Raw genomic sequence first — 20,547 nt, 5'->3', positions numbered from 1 at the left:
AAAATTAAAGAGACCTTTGGAGAAAAGAGAGCCACCTGTATGAATATCAAGAGCTCAGATGGAAACCCAGTTCTAAGCAAAGAGGGGAAAGCAGAAAGGTGGAAGGAGTATATAGACGGTCTACACAAGGGCGATGTACTTGAGGACAATATTATGGAAATGGAAGAGGATGTAGATGAAGATGAAATGGGAGGTATGATATTGCGTGAAGAGTTTGACAGAGTACTGAAAGACCTGAGTCGAAACAAGGCCCCGGGAGTAGAAAACATTACATTAGAACTACTGACGGCCTTGGGAGAGGCAGTCCTCACAAAACTCTACCGTCTGGTGAGCAAGATGTATGAGACAGGCGAAGTTCCCTCAGACTTCAAGAAGAATATAATAATTCCAATCCCAAAGAAAGCAGGTGTTGACAGATGTGAAAATTACTGAACTATTAGTTTAATAAGTCACAGCTGCAAAATACTAATGCGAATTCTTTACAGACGTATGGAAAAACTGGTAGAAGTGGACCTCGGGGATTCCGTAGAAATGTTGGAACACGTGAGGCAATACTGACCCTATGACTTATCTTAGAAAATAAATTAAGGAAAGGCAAACCTACGTTTCTAGCATTTGTAGACTTAGAGAAAGCTTTTGACAATGTTGACTGGAATACTCTCTTTCAAATTCTGAAGGTGGCAGGGGTAAAATACAGGGAGCGAAAGGCTATTTACAATTTGTGCAGAAACCAGATGGCAGTTATAAGAGTTGAGGGGCATGAAAGGGAAGCAGTGGTTGGGAAGGGAGTGAGACAGGGTTGTAGCCTCTCCCCAATGTTATTCAATCTGTATATTGAGCAAGCAGTAAAGGAAACAAAAGAAAAATTTGGAGTAGGTATTAAAATCCAAGGAGAACAAATAAAAAATTTGAGGTTCACCGATGACATTGTAATTCTGTCAGAGACAGCAAAGGACTTTGAAGAGCAGTTGAATGGAATGGACACTGTCTTGAAAGGAGGATGTAAGATGAACATCAACAAAAGCAAAACGAGGATAATGGAATGTAGTCGAATTAAGTCGGGTGATGCTGAGGGAATTAGATTAGGAAATGAGGCACTTAAAGTAGTAAAGGAGTTTTGCTCTTTGGGGAGCAATATAACTGACGATGATCAAAGTAGAGAGGATATAAAATGTAGACTGGCAATGGCAATGAAAGCGTTTCTGAAGAAGAGAAATTTGTTAACATCGAGTATAGATTTAAGCGTTAGGAAGTTGTTTCTGAAAGTATTTGTATGGAGTGTAGCCATGTATGGAAGTGAAACATGGACAATAAATAGTTTGGACAAGAAGAGAATAGAAGCTTTTGAAATGTGGTGCTACAGAAGAATGCTGAAGATTAGGTGGGTAGGTCATGTAACTAATGAGGAGGTATTGAATAGGATTGGGGAGAAGAGAAGTTTGTGGCACAACTTGACTAGAAGAAGGAATCGGTTGGTAGGACATGTCCTGAGGCATCAAGGGATCACCAATTTAGAATTGGAGGGCAGTGTGGAGGGTAAAAATCGTAGAGGGAGACCAAGAGATGAATACACTAAGCAGATTCAGAAGGATTTAGGTTGCAGTAGGTACTGGGAGATGAAGGAGCTTGCACAGGATAGATTAGCATGGAGAGCTGCATCAAACCAGTCTCAGGACTGAAGACCACAACAACAACAACAACATCGACAAGAGAACAGAAGTATCAGGCAAAGCAGGAGAGGGACATAGTTAAAAAAGAAGGGGGAGAGAATTAGGTACTGATAATTGAGATAAAAGAAATTATGGAAGACTGTGAAAGGAAAAAAGGAGTAGTTGTTAGTAAAATGTATAGAACCAATAACTATCATTCTGAAGGGGAATAATTGTTTCTTGCAACAGGTTAGCACCAATCAAATCAATATCCAGAACATTTGGGCAAATATATTTTTATCTCAATGTTAACTGTTTGGCTGTTCAAATATGTTTGATGTTTAATAAATATAACCTTCTTGTGTAAATGTTGAAGACACTGTTTTAACCACATTCGGGCTCAGGCTCACTTTCTATGTAGTAGTGCCCACAAGTCTCTCTTCCATGTACAGGGTGAGCGAGAAGTCCTCATTCTCCCTAGTATCGAATTTTAATTCATTTGATTTGTTTTAGCAGAAGTACTTAACTATTAAGTGTTTAATGTAACAGCATGCTCCTCATAATTTTGTAAACACATTTCCATATACCTCCATGTTCCTCTTGACATATTTTTGAGCATGTTCATTGTTATAGTACAAAATGCATGCTCAACAGCATAATGCAGTTCTTTGTTTGGAGCATGACAATACATGTGCCTTAATGACTCCCCATAACGAGTTGTTAGGCGGGGTTAGGTCAGGACCTCTAGGTGGCCATTTTGAGGGAGTTGGTGTTGCTGATAAACCATGACCTATCCTCTAACCAGGAAATTGTTCATTTCGGAAGTCACACACTGCTAGACCATAGTGAGGAGACACCCTGCCTCATTGCAACCATGTGCCTTCTGTAAGGCGCCTTTCCTCTAGCTGAGGCATTAACCATGTTTGTAACTTGTGTAAATAATTCGTGGTATTCACAGTCCCTTCAAAAAAGTATGGTCCAGGCAGACGTTTTGATGTCTTTACTGCCCATATCCCGACATAAGGTGCTTTCCTTTCTAACTTGGCTCAAATGACACTATTTCTAGCACGTGAGCTGCAATAAATGGTACATTCATCTGAAAACATAACCTTGGCATGGTTCACTGCATTTTGGAAATGGAATTAACAAAGCATGGCATGGTCAAATGCACTATTTCTGGTCATTATCCAATAACTCATTTACAAACATTGATCGAAAAGGTCTGACCTCAAAGTCTTTTTTCATGTGATCTTCCATTGGTGCCCTTGGTACACAGAGTTCCGAAGCATGTTTATGACTTCATAGGAATTTGTTCAATCAAACCAGAGACTCTGGCATGCGTTTCTTCTCGTGTCTTCTTCCTTTCACTCTGTGGCCTGTCTTTGACACAGCCAATAGCAAAAGGATATCTTCCCCAATCCAGGAGTGCTATCATCCATGGTGGAGCCTCATTAAATCTTTCCTGGAATGTTCCCATAATCTATCTTATTTTCTGCCCTGTGTGTTGTCATTTGTGCACATGCACACTTGTCACTAAGTGCTCCTCAGTAGTATAACTATGACCAATCATACCCACCATGGTAACATAGTTACAAATCTGCACAATGACATTTGATGCTAAACAGAGCTACAGTGACTTCTCACCCACATTGTATTACCAACAACCTGTCTGTCAGCATTCCGTGGTATTCCAACTTTAACACAATGCTTATGCAGGAAGTAAGTTTCCATAGGGCTATAAACATGGAGAAAACATAGCTGTCTGGCAACTTTAATTAGAATATAGAGAGCAATCACTAAGAAATTTCTGTTTATTTTCAGAAACATAACAGAGATGCTTATAATATTATAGGCAAGTTCTTTCAGAAAGGAAGAAATGTACTGTAATCAGGAGTAACTAGAGGCCAATAAATAGCTGGAGAATTCAAACTCTGTTTGCTTCTACATTCCTTGTTATATATGTGTCATTGTTATCTTCTTTTTGTTACATTTGGTTTTTCCTCAATTCTGATATCATCAATGTTGTCTGTAATTTTCAAAATTTCATTTTTCAATGTCAGATCATACACTTGATTCATAGTTGTTGTTTGGTTGCTGGTATGGATGTTCACTTTGCTGAAGACACTGTACAATGGCTTCTTTATTCTCATGAACTGTAAGTACTATTCTCAGTTTAAAGTTCCATGTTGTGCTGATCCACAGGGGACTCTTCATTTTACAATTGCATCTACAGGGTGTTTCAAAAATGACCAGTATATTTGAAACGGCAAAGAAAACTAAACGAGCAGCGATAGAAATACACCGTTTGTTGCAATCTGCTTGGGACAACAGTACATTTTCAGGCGGACAAACTTTCGAAATTACAGTAGTTACAATTTTCAACAACAGATGGCGCTGCAAGTGATGTGAAAGATATAGAAGACAATGCAGTCTGTGGGTGTGCCATTCTGTACGTCGTCTTTCTGCTGTAAGCGTGTGCTGTTCACAACGTGCAAGTGTGCTGTGGACAACATGGTTTATTACTTAGAACAGAGGATTTTTCTGGTGTTGGAATTCCACCACCTAGAACACAGTGTTGTTGCAACAAGATGAAGTTTTCAACGGAGGTTTAATGTAACCAAAGGACCAAAAAGCGATACAATAAAGGATCTGTTTGAAAAATTTCAATGGACTGGGAACATGGCGGATGAACGTGCTGGAAAGGTAGGGCGACCGCGTACGGCAACCACAGAGGGTAACGCGCAGCTAGTGCAGCAGGTGATCCAACAGCGGCCTCGGGTTTCCGTTCACCGTGTTGCAGCTGCGGTCCAAATGACGCCAACGTCCACGGATCGTCTCATGTGCCGGAGTTTACACCTCTATCCATACAAAATTCAAACGCGGCAACCCCTCAGCGCCGCTACCATTGCTGCACGAGAGACATTCGCTAACGATATAGTGCACAGGATTGATGACGGCGATATGCATGTGGGCAGCATTTGGTTTACTGACGAAGCTTATTTTTACCTGGACGGCTTCGTCAATAAACAGAACTGGCGCATATGGGGAACCAAAAAGCCCCATGTTGCAGTCCCATCATCCCTGCATCCTCAAAAAGTACTGGTCTGGGCCGCCATTTCTTCCTAAGGAATCATTGGCCCATTTTTCAGATCCGAAACGATTACTGCATCACGCTATCTGGACATTCTTCGTGAATTTGTGGCAGTACAAACTGCCTTAGACGACACTGCGAACACCTCGTGGTTTATGCAAGATGGTGCCCAGCCACATCGCACGGCCGACGTCTTTAATTTCCTGAATGAATATTTCGATGATCGTGTGATTGCTTTGGGCTATCCGAAACATACAGGAGGCGGCGTGGATTGGCCTCCCTATTCGCCAGACATGAACCCCTGTGACTTCTTTCTGTGGGGACACTTGAAAGACCAGGTGTACCGCCAGAATCCAGAAACAATTGAACAGCTGAAGCAGTACATCTCATCTGCATGTGAAGCCATTCCGCCTGACACGTTGTCAAAGGTTTTGGGTAATTTCATTCAGAGATTGCGCCATATTATTGCTACGCATGGTGGATATGTGGAAAATATCGTACTATAAAGTTTCCCAGACCGCAGCGCCATCTGTTGTTGACAATTGTAACTACTGTAATTTCGAAAGTTTGTCTGCCTGAAAATGTACTGTTGTCCCAAGCATATTGCAACAAACGGTGTATTTCTATTGCTGCTCGTGTAGTTTGTATTGCCGTTTCAAATATACCGGTCATTTTTGAAACACCCTGTAGAACAGCCACTCTTTGATGTAAATGAGAGAAGAATATTGTTACCTCTACAATCCTGTAGTACTTAAGAGAAATGTAACTTATCTATTTTGACTTGTAGCTTGGACAAGAATTTAGTTAAGTAGCTATGCATAACAAAGCATATAACATGAAAAATGATATTCTTTTCTTACAACTGTTTGGACACCTGCATGCATCATGTCCACATAAGACAAATTCAAACTCCCACAGTGCTTAATGCACTAAATTATTTTGGAATGAACACAGTGATTTTCCCTTACATTGTCATTGTGTCTTTCTATATACTGTCTGAAAACTGAACTAATTTGTTGCCTAATTTCTGTTTTTCCATGGACTGATAAACTGAAATAAGCATTCTTATGTACAGCAGCTTCCTCAGGCTTTTCAACCTTCTGCATTTGATGACTTAGATCTGACATACCAGTGCATATCCAGCTTGTATCTTTACCCTTAGCAAACAGCAAGCATGGAAACAAAATAGTTTGTTTTTAGAAATGCAGCAACAAATCCCACTATTTCTTTTATGCAGTATACATTTACATTATAAGACCTACAAAACATCTTACTTCAGCTTGTATGCACTTGTTTTAATATGAGCTAAGGTATTGGCCTATCAAGCTTCTTTATTTTACAATTATTTTCCAACATTAAACTTGAAGTATTTGGTTCTTAAAGATATTGAACCCTGTCCACTCACCTTGAAAAACAAATTCCCAGAACAGATGAATACCTGTATGAACACTAAAGCAGAATAAATAAATGAATACATTGTTAAGCGATTGTAAGGAAATCACTCCATTTCAATGACAACACATCTGTTAACTGCTTTGGTTGTGGGCTACAGCCTTTCAGTTTGTGTCAATCTGTGCATTTGCCTCTGAACTTGACTCGCTTTTGAGCTGGTTTTACCACCAGTGCAAATCCACCTATTACTAGCCACATTTCCTCTTGCCCCTCCCTACTGAACAAACACCCTTGAGCTTACTCACAGGGGTTAAGAAGAGAAACTGAACCTTGTCAATGCCTGAGCAATGCTTTGGTAAGTATGTATGCTATGTAAATGACTTAAAAAGTTTTCATACAGTAAAAATACTTTGCAAATGCGTATAAACTGATCTAATATGAGAAAGAAATGAAGAGTGATTTTCTAAACATTTACATTTATATTTTTCACATTCAGTTTTGTTTCCAGGGGCTCACTCAACGACTGAACACATATGATGTGCCAGTACTGACATTAGTGATGATATATAAAATGAAGTACAAAAAAGCTTCAGTATTTTTCTACTCAGGTAAAAAGTATTATGGTGGAAGAGGTGTAGCAGTTGTGGGCGAATTGATACTTGAAAAGAATACTCAAAAGAACATTCACTTTATTATAGAGCAAAATTGCAGTATTGTAGTAAACAAATCACATTGCACATGTGCAGATGCATTGACACAAAAATGATGTATGGAACCAAATAACTACCTGCAACACTACAAAGATAAACTGCATTAAATGAAACTAATCACTCAGTTAATGTTGTGCAAAACCAATCCTATTCAGGTGTGAAGTCTCTACAGAGTCATCCAGCTCTTCAGTGTGGAGCACAGGGAAGTGAGGTTAAGAGTAGTGGTGTCATTCTGTAATCAGCTACTTCAGTATGTGCACTTGTGCCATGACAGACTATAAGGCAGAGCATAACTGGATCATTTCTGTGCTATCATATTCTAACCCTTGTTGTGGTGGTATGTTGTCCTTGGAGCTCAGCAGCTGCGTAATTCATCACGTAACTTCTGTGTCGGTACCCCTAATCTCGTAAGTACTGACTAAGGTAGTGACGAACTTTAAGGACCTGCCCACAGCAGAATGCTGAGCACAGCATTAACTGTGTAAGTGTAGACCAGATGTGGCTTGAATTCAAAAAGAATAGTGCCTGGCAGAGGGTTCATCGAACCACCTTCATAATTCTCTATTATTCCAATCTTGTACACCATGTGGAAAGAACGAACGTCTATATCTTTCCATATGAGCTCTGATTTCCCTTATTTTATCATGGTGATATTTTCTCCCTATGTAGGTCGACATCTACAAAATATTTTCGCATTCGGAGGACAAAATTGGTGATTGGAATTTCGTGAGAAGGTTTCTCCGTATCAAAAAACACCTTTGTTTTAATGATGTCCACCCAAAATTCTATATCATTTCAGTGACACTCTCTCCCCTATTTTGCGATAATACAAAACATGCTGCCCTTCTTTGAATTTTTTCGATGTACTCCGTCAATCCTATCTGGTAAGGATCCCACACTGTGAGGCAGTATTCTAGAAGAGGATTTACAAGAGTAGTGTAGGCAGTCTTCTTAGTAGGTCTGTCACATTTTCTAAGTGTCCTACCAATAAAACACAGTCTTTGGTTGCCTTCCTCACAACATGTATTTAGTTGAATTTACAGCCTTTAGATTTGATTGATCTATCAAGAATCAAAAATCTTTATTCACCATAAATTGTTTCACAATGATATGGTTTTCGTCAATTTGATACAAGATAAAGTATATATAATGCACAGTAGTACAATGTGTAGCATTAAATAGTAGTTCTACAAAGTTTATGCAGTACATAATAATACAATAAAAAGTAACAGTTTTTAAAAGATAGTATAATAGTGTGGTAAATCAAAGTATTCTTTAGTATTATAAAAAGGGTGATATATATATATATATAAAAACAAAGATGATGTGACTTACCGAACGAAAGCGCTGGCAGGTCGATAGACACACAAACAAACACAAACATACACACAAAATTCTAGCTTTCGCAACAAACGGTTGCTTCGTCAGGAAAGAGGGAAGGAGAGGGAAAGATGAAAGGAAGTGGGTTTTAAGGGAGAGGGTAAGGAGTCATTCCAATCCCGGGAACGGAAAGACTTACCTTAGGGGGGAAAAAGGACAGGTATACACTCGCACACACACACATATCCATCCACACATATACATACATGGATGGATATGTGTGTGTGTGCAAGTGTATACCCGTCCTTTTTTCCCCCTAAGGTAAGTCTTTCCGCTCCCGGGATTGGAATGACTCCTTACCCTCTCCCTTAAAACCCACTTCCTTTCGTCTTTCCTTCTCCTTCCCTCTTTCCTGATGAAGCAACCGTTTGTTGCGAAAGCTAGAATTTTGTGTGTATGTTTGTGTTTGTTTGTGAGTCTATCTACCTGCCAGCACTTTCGTTCGGTAAGTCACATCATCTATGTTTTTAGATATATATATATATATATATATGGACACACACACACACACACACACACACAAGAGTAAGTATCTTTAGCCTGGTGAAGAATGGACGACAATGTTCCAAATTATCTGTCTTACAAATTAAATGCAAAAATTTCTTTTGTATTTTTAAAATGTTATCAACATGGGGAGAATTTCCCCATGTGATAAGGCCATATGATATATGCAATTGGAAAAGTCCAAAGTATGTCATCTGATGGTATTCCATGCTTACCATGTCCCTTAGTTTCTAAAAGAGGTATGATACCCGAGATATCTTTTCGCAGACGTAATTGATATCTTCTTGCCAATTAAGTTTGGATTCAATGTGAATACCTAGAAGTTTCAATGATTTAGTTTATATATCCTTTGTCATGCCTAGTATGAGCTGTTGTGTTTTAGCGGTATTACATAAGAGTTTATTAGAAGTAAACCAGTCCAAAGCTACATCAAGAGATTCTTTTGTTATTTGACTGAGTTCAGAGATGTTCTGATGGGAGGTAAACAATGTAGTATCATCTGTGTAACGTATGACAGGATGTGGTATGTTGTGAGCCACGTCATTGATTGCAACAATGAAAAAGAAGGGTCCGTGGGTAGATCCTTGTGGAACACCTGCATCTATCTCGAGGAAGGAAGAATGGATATTCCTGACTGTTGTTCAAGTAAGGAGTGATAATGGCTAAAGTGTTCTCTTGCAACCCACAGTATTCCAATTTCTTTAGTAGGATATCAACAGGAATGCAATCAAATGCCATGCTTAAGTCACATAATACAAGTGATAATTTATTTTTGTTTTCAATAGCAGATAATGTTCGATCAATGATTTCTAAAACAGCAGCAGTTGTGTTTTTTTCCTTGCAAAATCCAAACTGAAAGTTACAAAGTAAGCCATGATCTTCGAAGTAGGTATTTAGCTGGTTGTGCATTAAGTGCCTCATATATTTTTGACAATATAGGCACAATTGAAATTGGTCTTTAGCTTTCAGGCAGTTCTTTTATTCCTCTTTTTATAAACTGGGATGACTTTAGATATCTTGAGTGTATTAGGAAACACCCCACATTCTAAGCATTTATTGAAAATACTGGCTAATGGTGAGCATAGGTACCCTCCACCACACACCATCATGATTATATGACAGACCTGTCTGGATATTAGTTGATGTTCACATTTTGCATAATTACTTTCATTAGTCTACTGACATGGTGCTTCATAAAATTTTGTAAATTTGTGTCCATGTTCACAAATTTCAGAACATGGACAGTTGGTAATGTGTAGGTTTCTGTTGTATAGGGTGAAAATTGCTAAGAAAACTTACTTTCTAAGTAGCAGCTTCTTTGTTTTATGTGTAATTTCCATGTTGTGTTAATCCCACAGTATCATAGTCATATATTAAATAAATATGTATCATAATAAAACAATATTCACATACAAAATTCAGAAAAGGTGCTGTTGGAGAGATGGCACTTTAGTTGTAAGACTACATGGCTGCTTTGATGGTCTAGGAATTGAGTGTGACAAGGTTGGTATGAGCCATGAAACATGAGGGGCTAGGAGCAGGAGTGGAATGGGGAAGTACAAGAGTATTGTGTAGGTTGGGTGGTCCACCAAATACAATTCTGGGTGATAGGAAGGATAGTGGGGATGATATTTCTTATTTCCTGGCAAAACAAAAGGTAGTTGCAATGCTGGTAGAGACTATGATTCAGTTTCTCCAGTTATAGGTGGTACTGGGTCATGTAGGGGATGCTCCTTTGTGGCCCATCAGTGGCTATGGTGGGAATGGTGGGTGACTTGAGTGATGTGGCATTGGTGACATGTTTCTGGATCTGGCAGAGAGGGTAATTTACTTTGATAAGCCAGAACATTATGACCACCCAGCTAATAGCTTGTATGCCCACCTTTGCCATGGATAACAATGGTGATGCAACATGGCATGGAAGCAATGAGGCACTGGTACGCCACTGGATGGAGTTGGCAACACATTTGCACACACAAGTCCCCTATTCCTGTAAATTGAAGGGAGGGGCAATGAGCACTGATGCCACATTCAGTCACATCCCAGGTGTGTTCCATTGGGTTCAGATCTGGCAAGCTGGGTGGCCAGCATATCAACTGGAACTTGGTGCTGTGTTCTTTGAACCACTCCATCATACCCCTGGCCTTGTGACATGGTAGATTACCTTGCTGAAAAATGCTACTGCCCTCACATGATCTTCATAAAGGGGTGTATGTGGTCTGAAACCAAAAACCAGTGTACAATACTCCTTGGTCATTATTGTGCTATGAACAAGCTTCATGGGACCCATGGATGCCCACATTAATGTTCTCTAGAGCATAATGGAGCTGCCACCAGCTTGTCTCCATTCCACAGTATAGATGTCAAGGAGCTGTTTCCCTGGAAAACAATGGATTCATAGCCTCCCATCAGCTTGAGTAAGATATTGGGATTTATCAGACCATGCAATGCTCTGCCCTTGAGCTGATGTCCAGTGCTGATTGTCACATGCCCATTTCAGTTTTAGTTTCTGATGTTGTGGTTTTAACATTGGCACATGCATGACAAATTGGCTGCTGAGGCTCAGCATTAGGAGTGTTCAGTGTACTGTGTGTTCAGACACACTTGTACTCTGCCCAGCATTAAGATCTGATGTTGGTTCCATCATAGTTCATTGCCTGTCCTGTTTTACCAGTCTTCCCAGCCAACAACGTTCATCTTCTGTAATGAGGGGTGGCTGCCCAGTCCCACAATATCTGGATGTGGTTTCACCTCAGTTTTTTCATATGTTGAAGACACTCACCACAGCACTCCTCAAACACCTAACAAGTTATGCAACTTTCAAAATGCCCATGCCAAGGCTCTGGGCCATCACAATCTGCCCTCTGTCAAAATCAAATAGAGAGTGTGCCTTTCCAATTCTACACACAGACTGCATGCTGTCTGATAACACATGCACCATGCATGTGTCTGACTATTGGTCATTCCATGCCAGGTGATGCTGCTATTGCCTGAATCGGTTTATATTGATAGTAAGATGGTGGTCATAATGTTCTGGCTGTTAAGTGTAGGTCTGCAAAATTCTCAGCAAGACTCTTAGCATATTTGGGGAGAGCCTGCTGATCACTGCAGATGTAATGACCATGGGTGTCTAATCTGTATGGATGGGACTGCTTTGTGTAGAATAGGTAACAGATGTTGAAATGGAGGTTTTTCCATAGATTGTGGGTTTGATGTGGATGAAGGTACCAATTTATTCATCCATGACATCAGTGTCTTTATTGAGAAAGGTGGCTTGTTGGGCAGAGTAGGACAAGGTGAAACAAATGGGGGAGAAAATGTTGAGGTTCTGGATGAATGTAGATAGGGTGTCCTCACACTTGGTATAGGTCATATATATATGTCATCAATGAATCTGAAACAGATGAGGTGTTAGGGATTCAGGGTGACAAGGAAAGATTTCTCTAGATTTTCCAGGAATAGATTGTTTTAAGAAGTTGTCATGGAGGTGCTCATTTTGATTCCTTCCACCAACACTTGCTTTACTGAAATGCATGGGGGGGGGGGGGGGGGGGGGGGGGGGAGTGTCTGCCTACAACATATCCTTTGTTCCCACAAACCTTGTGTTGTGGCCTTAACCTTTGCTAGTCCCTGTCCTCCATCTGCTTTTATCGCCTGTCCTACTCACATCCCAGCCTCAATTGTGCCTTTTGTTCCCCCACTGCACCTACATAGCACTTCCCATTCACTCTCCTCTCCTCTCCTCTCCTCTCCTCTCCTCTCCTCTCCTCTCCTCTCCTCTCCTCTCCTCTCCTCTCCTCTCCTCTCCTCTCCTCTCCTCTCCTCTCCTCTCCTCTCCCCTCCCCTCCCCTCCCCTCCCCTCCCCTCCCCTCCCCTCCCCTCCCCTCCCCTCCCCTCCCCTCCTGTCCCCTCCCCTCCTGTCCCGTCCCCTCCCCTCCCCTCCCCCTCCACTCCCCTCCCCCCCCCTCCCCTCCCCTCCTGTACGAATGTTTGTGTGTAAGTTTCATTGTCAGATAATGGATTTATCAAATGTCTGAGAAACATCTAAGATTCCCTTTTAAGTGTGCCTGTCCACTGCCAAGTGCCTCCTTTATGTAGTGAGTAGTAACCTGTGTTAATTCATATTGTTCTTCCATCAAAGATTTTCCGTTATTTTGTAATTACATAACTCCACCTGAAATACAAGATATTGAAAAAAGTATTACATACTATGATAGATGGTAGTATGGACCTAATAAGACAAAAATGTCTAGTAAATGTGAACCCTTCCTTAAGAGCTATGAGAATTTGTTCATCTTCTCTGCTGTGAAACACATCTGTTCTGCTGCAAGCTCTTTGCTATTTCAAACAACCTACAACTTGCAGTAAATGAATGAGGACACATTTCTCTGTTATTTGCACATAGATACAGCATGCAGTGAACATCTGTTATGATTGTTACTGTGAACATACATTCATTTTGATGGAACTACTTTATGTTATGTAAATTTGTGAAATGCTTTTAGATTATTGTTTCAGCTTTGTACTTACCAGCATATGGAAGCCTATTATTACACATGGAAAACAGCAGACATGGTCTTCTGTTATTGTCTGAAAAGTGGATTCAATCATCAAGCTTATGTTGTGTGTGCTGAAACATATGCAGAAGCACTGCAGTTTCACAGTAACAGAATAATGTATTATACATTGTTTACTTATTTAATTAGTTCATTCTATGGATAATTTGTAATAACAATGAACTTTACAGTAATGAAGATGAACAAATGCTCATAGCTCTTGAGGCAAGTATTTTTGAGCCCATGTCCACTGGATATTTTTTCTTGTTTTGGTAAATACTACAACCCTCAAAAATATGGAACACTTTTTTAACAGTCTGTAGTTTATGTGGTTGTTATTATTAATTTTTCTCTTGGTGGTAGAATAAAGTGTAAGGGCTGTTGTTCTTTCCAGGAATGGATGTGCTACTTCAGAAGATTTGTTTTGGAAACTAGATGCCCTTCAATCTTTTATAAGAGATCTCCACTGGCCTGATACAGAGTTCAGACAACATTTAGAACAAAGGTTGAAGCTTATGGCATGTGATATGATAGAATCATGTATCCAAAGGTAAGGAATAAGTTACTTAATTTGTTTTCTAGTTATGTCAGACTAAATAAACTTGTAAGAATGTAATGCATGTTTTTTTTCATTTGGTGATTCTAATTGCATTAAATACATTAAGAAAATTACAGATTCAATTGCCATCAGACATCAAGAAGAATACTGTGATTCCAGTGTTAAAGATGGTAGAAGCTTAGAGATGATGGTGTTACTGAAAATGTTGTGTTGTAAGAACAGTGTTAGGTATGACGGTTAAAAACAGCTGGACATGAGTGAGGAATGACTCATAGGCAGACATGTGCATGGTGTAAGTAGTATCATTGAGTGCACTGTCCATGTGCAGTATGGGGAAAGTGTGCAACCTGTCTGAGTTTGCCTGAGGTCAGATTGTTATTGCCCAGAGGATTGGCATGAGCATTTCAGAAAATCCATGACTTGTGAGGTGTTCAAGGAGTGCTTTGGTGAGTGCCTTCAACATGTGGAGAAACCAAGGTGTAACCACATCCAGACATCATGAGGTTCAGTCATCGCCCTTCACTACAGATGTTGGACTTCGTAGGCTGGGCAGACTAATAAAACAGGACAGGTGGTGAACTGTGTGAAACTAACAACAGATTATAATACTGGGTAGAGCAGAACTGTGTCTGAACACATAGTACAGTGAACATTCATACTAACGGGCCTTCACAGCCAATGACCCATACATGTGCCAATGTTAATAGCACAACATCAGCAATTTTAACTGAGAAGAACATGTAATTATTGACTCTGGACATTGGCACAGTGGCAGAGTGTAGCATGGTTTGATGAATCCCATTACCTTCTTGATCATGCCAATCGCAGGGAATGAATTTGTTGTCTTCCAGGCGAACAGCTCCTTGACACCTGTACTGTGGGACACAGACAAGCTGGTGGTGGTTGCATTATGCTCTGGGTATCATTCATGTAGGCATCTGTGGGTCCAGTGGAGACTCAAAGTAATTCAGAGGCAGGCTGCTAGTTTTGTTATCAGTAGCTTCAATCAACATGTATTATGCGGATGCTTTATGAAATAAAATAGGAATATCTGGTGGGAAGAAGATGTTCTTTTTCACAAAATACTGCTGAGAAAATTTAGATACTCATCATTTGAAGCTACTGCAGAAAGATTTTACAGCCACCGATGTACATTTTGTGCAAGGACCGCATAGATAATATAAGAGAAATTAGTGCTCATACCGAGGCACATAGATAGTTGTTTTTCCCTTGCTCTATTTGCAAGTGGAACAGGAACGGAAATGAATAGCAGTGGTACAAGTTGAGTTTTACAAGAGTGACACTTTTTAAATTGATACTGATTTCTGGACAGAAGCTTTCAGTCTCAAGGAAATTTATCACATTCACTCTCTGAATTTGTTCAAGAATTTTATAATTATATAGGCCCATTCTTTTACCTTCATATAAATGGGAGTCACCTGAACTTTTTTCCTGTTGACTGCAATTCTGTAGCCGGCCATGGTGGCCGAGTGGTTCTAGGCGCTGCAGTCTGGAACCGCACGAGCGCTACGGTCGCAGGTTCGAATCTTGCCTCAGGCATGGATGTGTGTGATGTCCTTAGGTTAGTTAGGTTTAAGTAGTTCTAAGTTATAGGGGACTGATGACCTCAGATGTTAAGTCCCATAGTGCTCAGAGCCATTTGAACCATTTTTTTGCAATTCTGCCCTGGGTGAGAGGTTCACGATAAATGCGAGCTAAGTAAGGGGCTAATTCTGCAGCTCTGTAACCAAACTGGTATTCAATCCAGACTGGATGACTTATTTGTTTTTAGCACATTCTGTTGCATCTCTATTCCAGGGATGCCTACTACTATGTCCTCCATATGAGAGTCTGTGTGGTGGTATAACAACAGCATGTTTGTAAAATACTCCTGTGTGAATGAATTCTTAAATACAAAATTTTAAATCTTAGCTTTCCTTTTGCTGCCTTTTATTGCCACCACACCATACTGGTTAACAAGTGACTGGATAGCTGGATAGAAGCCTTCGATCTGCTTACCAATTTTATATAGGACCAGATTTTTCTTTGGTTCTTGGGATGACCTTTGACTAAGTTATAGCTGATGTTGTTGTATGTTTTTTGCATCAATCTCCTTAAAGACTCACAAATTACCTGTTGACATTAACACTTTTTATTAACTGAAAGAGAGACATTCTCTGCCTCCTCAACACTATCTCAATTTTATTACTAGAAAGATAGATCCCTTATCATTTAGCTACAAAATAGCTGCTCAGCAACAGGAAGCAGTTAATTCCATAAATTATCTGGGAGTACGCATTAGGAGTGATTTAAAATGGAATGATCATATAAAGTTGATCGTCGGTAAAGCAGATGCCAAACTGAGATTCATTGGAAGAATCCTAAGGAGATGCAATCCGAAAACAAAGGAAGTAGGTTACAGTATGCTTGTTCGCCCACTGCTTGAATACTGCTCAGCAGTGTGGGATCCGTACCAGATAGGGTTGATAGAAGAGATAGAGAAGATCCAACGGAGAGCAGAGCGCTTCATTACAGGATCATTTAGTAATCGTGAAAGCATTACGGAGATGATAGATAAACACCAGTGGAAGACTCTGCAGGAGAGGCGCTCAGTAGCTTGGTACAGGCTCTTGTTGAAGTTTCGAGAACGTAACTTCACCGAAGAATCAAGCAGTATATTGCTCCCTCCTACATATATCTCGCGAAGAGACCATTAGGATAAAATCAGAGAGATTAGAGCCCACACAGAAGCATACCGACAATCCTTCTATCCACGAACAATACGAGACTGGAATAGAAGGGAGAACCGATAGAGGTACTCAGGGTACCCTCCGCCACACACCATCAGGTGGCTTGCGGAGTATGGATGTAGATGTAGATATGTGACCATTTATTTAATAACTGTTTATACTATAAAATAGTCATAGGAAGGAGATTTGTGAAGATGAACATCCACAGACCATAATAGTTACAAAACAATTCAGTAATCAGTGCAGTGTCCCTAAACATATTAGTCTACAAGAAACCAAATCTCGAAAATTTGACAAAATATTTCTATATGATTGTAGGTAATACATGTTTTATTTAGTGTCCATAGCTTGTACTATGTGTTAAATATATTATAACAACTTAACACTAGAACTGCCGGAACAAGTACTATACTTAGAATCACCGATGTGGTCAAAGTGACCACTTTCTTTGTAAGTACATGCTGTGCTGTTTAATGTAAATATTAATGACCTTGGTAACAGTGTATCACTTTAATTATGTTTAGTAACAGTATCATTGTATTTTACAACAACAATGGTAACATAATATTACTAATATTAAAGAACATAGTTCACAATATTTATCTGCAACCATACTAATTGTATTGCAGTAGTTTTAAAATTAATAGAAATTAATCTTGCTGGAGAAACTAAGTACCCATGAATATGTTAAGAGAAAGACCAATCATAAAATATGACCATGTATAGTACCTAATCCCACTTACAAGCATTACGAACTACTGTCTTTATTACTTTATATGTACACGGCCCTCAAACATATCTCTTGCATTTACTGCACACTTCATTTGTCTTTTTTCTGCATTTCCTCATTTGGCTTAGTTTTCTTAGTTTTTTTACTTTCGCAGGAATTTCCACCTCTTCTCTTTCTTCCCTTTTCTTCTTTTTCTTTTCCATCCCTTGGCATCCTTTCCTGATTTCTGGTTTCCATATAGGCTCTGTGTAATTCTTCTGCTATATTTAGGATGAAATTCCTCCTCCTTATTTTGATCCCTGTCACTAGCTTGAAAATGATGCATGCGTTGGTGGCTGCTAAATCAAAGATATTGTGAAATACATGTACAGACCCTCGACGAGTAGCAGAGTGGACAGAATATTTCCTCATCATCTGGTCCAAGACATCTACAGCAAATTTTGTGCTGTTGTAGAAGCTCACTGTTTCGAGAAGGTGTTTCGAATTATTTTGTATTTCAACATCTGTGTGCATGGTGCTATAGAGAAGAACATTTTTGTTCTTTTTCCCTTGGTAAACAGTCAGAGTACCACCTTCCCTTTTCAAGAAAACAGACGTATAAAGAGGAGTTTTCATTTTTTTTATAGTGTTCGGAATTTCTTTTCTTGCACAGTTGATAGTGCTGACAAGACTAGTTTTCTCTTCTTCCAGTCTCTCCCCAAGTGTGACCGTAGTGAAAAAATTATCAGTAGCCACATTTCACCCCCTATTGCAATATGGAGCTACCAACTTCATTACTACTTGTTCTGGAAGTTTCCCAATAGGTGCCCTCTGTTCGCTCTTTCCTACATAAGCCAACCCATTACAAAGATATTTTGTTTCTACATCTGCTAGAAGCCAGAATTTGATTCTGAATTTATCAGGCTTATTCGGCATATATTGCAAATACGGACACCTGGTTCTGCTGGGGAAAAGTTGTTCGCCCACAGTCTGCTACAGTCCACTCCGTGATCCTGTCCTTCCCCAGGAGTTTTGAGCCAGGTTCTGGAAGTGAACCCTTACTTCATTTTCCTCTTCTACATCGATTCTGTATTGGTCCACTTACAGGAGGTGCAGTTCTTTTGTTACCCAGGGTAGGTCCTTCTCTAGCATTGTTTATATTACTGCTTGGTCCTGGTTCAGCAACTGCGTGAGGAAAGAGACAATTAGAAAGCTACAACTCATTATAAAAATGACATACCACACAATAAAATAGCAGTAACAGAAGTAGCAGTAGATGTGTCAGCTCTATTATAATAGTGATCATTATTCATGTAGTAACAATAATAACAATAATAATAATAATAATAATAACAACAATATAAGTGAATGTAAATTACCTTCATCTTCAGTCTCAGAGCTGTCACTCTCTACATTAGCGACAGGTTGGTAATCTCCATCTGTAGAATCTTCCACAAGGTCCTCAACTTCAGGATCATTTTCAGCATCTGATTCATACAAAAGTCTGACAATTTCTTCATCTGAAAGTGGCTGTGGCCGTGGTTTGTATCGCTGTGACATCTGAGCCAAGTCTACTGCTCTGAGACCAGTACTCAAATAATCAGTCTTGTTTATGCAAAACCCAATGGCAAACAATAAATGAAATATTGCATTGTTGAGCTTTTAAATTCAAACAGTGCGAATAAACTTCAGCAACCAACATATTTAGTACATTGTTGACGAGTGCTAAGAATAAATCCGGGGAGTGACGCACAACAATCTTTAAGTAATCTGTTTCAAATATACATGTAATGTGGTCAAAGTGACCACTCGGCAGTTTTAAGTATAAGTGGTCATTCAAAGAAAACTAACGAAGATAAAATAAATATTGGACTATTTATATGATCTACATAAACATTTAGGGAAAGTCAGTAACTAGTGTTAAATGCTTTTACTTACTGTATTGTGGTACACTTACAGGGAAACAGAAGTTGGTAGTGGATGAATCACAATGTAACTGTTGGTCACCATACAGTTAACACATTTGAATTTAAACATTATGTGGGATCTAGTTTTTAATTCTGAGTTTACAATGACATACAGTTATACACTGGTGTGCACAACCTAAGGTCAATAGTAACTTTCAAATGATGTGTCACTAACAAGTAACACAGCTTGATTAAACTTGCAGTAGAAATAGAAAGAACTGATACAGTATAGTACAGAAGGTAATTGGAGGAAAAACACAATGATATCCACAGAAAAGATAATTTATTCAAAGACAGTAATTACACTGAAGTGACTACAATTTATGATGGTCCCGTTGACAGTTCAAAAGGTGGGTCATGGTTGTTAATAGGTTGTGTGATGACCAGAGACAGTAGTACATGCTCTGCAATGTGATCACTTGTTAGCCACAAGGTTGGTAAGCAGTTCTTGTAGTAGGGCTTTCCATTCTTTCACCAGCATCATTGATAAACCCTGGATGGTCATTGGTACATATAAATGTGCTGCAGTATGTATCTGGGATTTAAGTCAGGGGAACAGGCACACCAGTCTACCTGCATAATGTCCTCTGGTTCCAAGAGCTCCTACAGCTGCACTGTTATGTGGCCATGCACTGTCATCCATAAAAATGATGTCAGGGCTGAATGCATCCCTGAAAAGACACACATGGGGAAGGAGCACAGATCACAATAATGCTGATTGGTGAATGTACCATGCTGAAAGGTTTGGAAGCCAGTGCACCCATGCAACATTTTGCTTCCACACACCATAATGCCTGAATCAATGAAATGATGTTAAACAGTGTTCCTGGGTGCATTACATGTTCCCATCTCTCACCACCTAATGTACCAAGGAACTTGTCAAACATTATTGTTTTTGTTAGTTAGTAGTTAATTTCAAGTTTCATGGATCATTTTGCATGATGCTTCTGTAGGCTAAATGGTTTGTGAAAACAGTAGTCTTATGTTACAAAACATTATACTTTATTTTTTCAGATCCAGAAATAATAGCTGGTGCTTTTAATTCAGAGATGTAATAATGCTTGTCATGGGTATATAAGGATCTCCTAGCAAATATTATGGTTTTATATGGTACATTCTCTTTCAACCAATGAAACTCTACCACCCCAGACCGAAACAACTTCCTCTTTTGACATACTGAAAGCTGAAGCAAAATTTGGGTGCTTCTGAACATTACTGTCCATTAACTGCTTTTTTAAGTCATTAAAATCATTTTCACATTCCTCAGTCCATGACTGTAG

The 20,547-nt window shown here is 39.4% G+C and overlaps 1 protein-coding gene across 1 annotated transcript in view; it reads left to right on the top strand.

The window, feature by feature from the left end:
* LOC124722506 (calcium-dependent secretion activator-like) overlaps positions 1-20,547 on the top strand; it is a 798,081-nt gene that overhangs the window by 614,794 nt on the left and 162,740 nt on the right. Inside the window, exon 20 of the mRNA XM_047247660.1 lies at positions 13,677-13,832. Coding sequence (XP_047103616.1) covers positions 13,677-13,832 — 156 coding nt within the window. The remainder of the gene's footprint in view (positions 1-13,676; positions 13,833-20,547) is intronic.

The sequence above is a fragment of the Schistocerca piceifrons genome, chromosome X, assembly GCF_021461385.2.
Source record: "Schistocerca piceifrons isolate TAMUIC-IGC-003096 chromosome X, iqSchPice1.1, whole genome shotgun sequence".
NCBI lineage: Eukaryota > Metazoa > Arthropoda > Insecta > Orthoptera > Acrididae > Schistocerca > Schistocerca piceifrons.
This window is presented reverse-complemented; position numbering and strand designations above follow the sequence as displayed.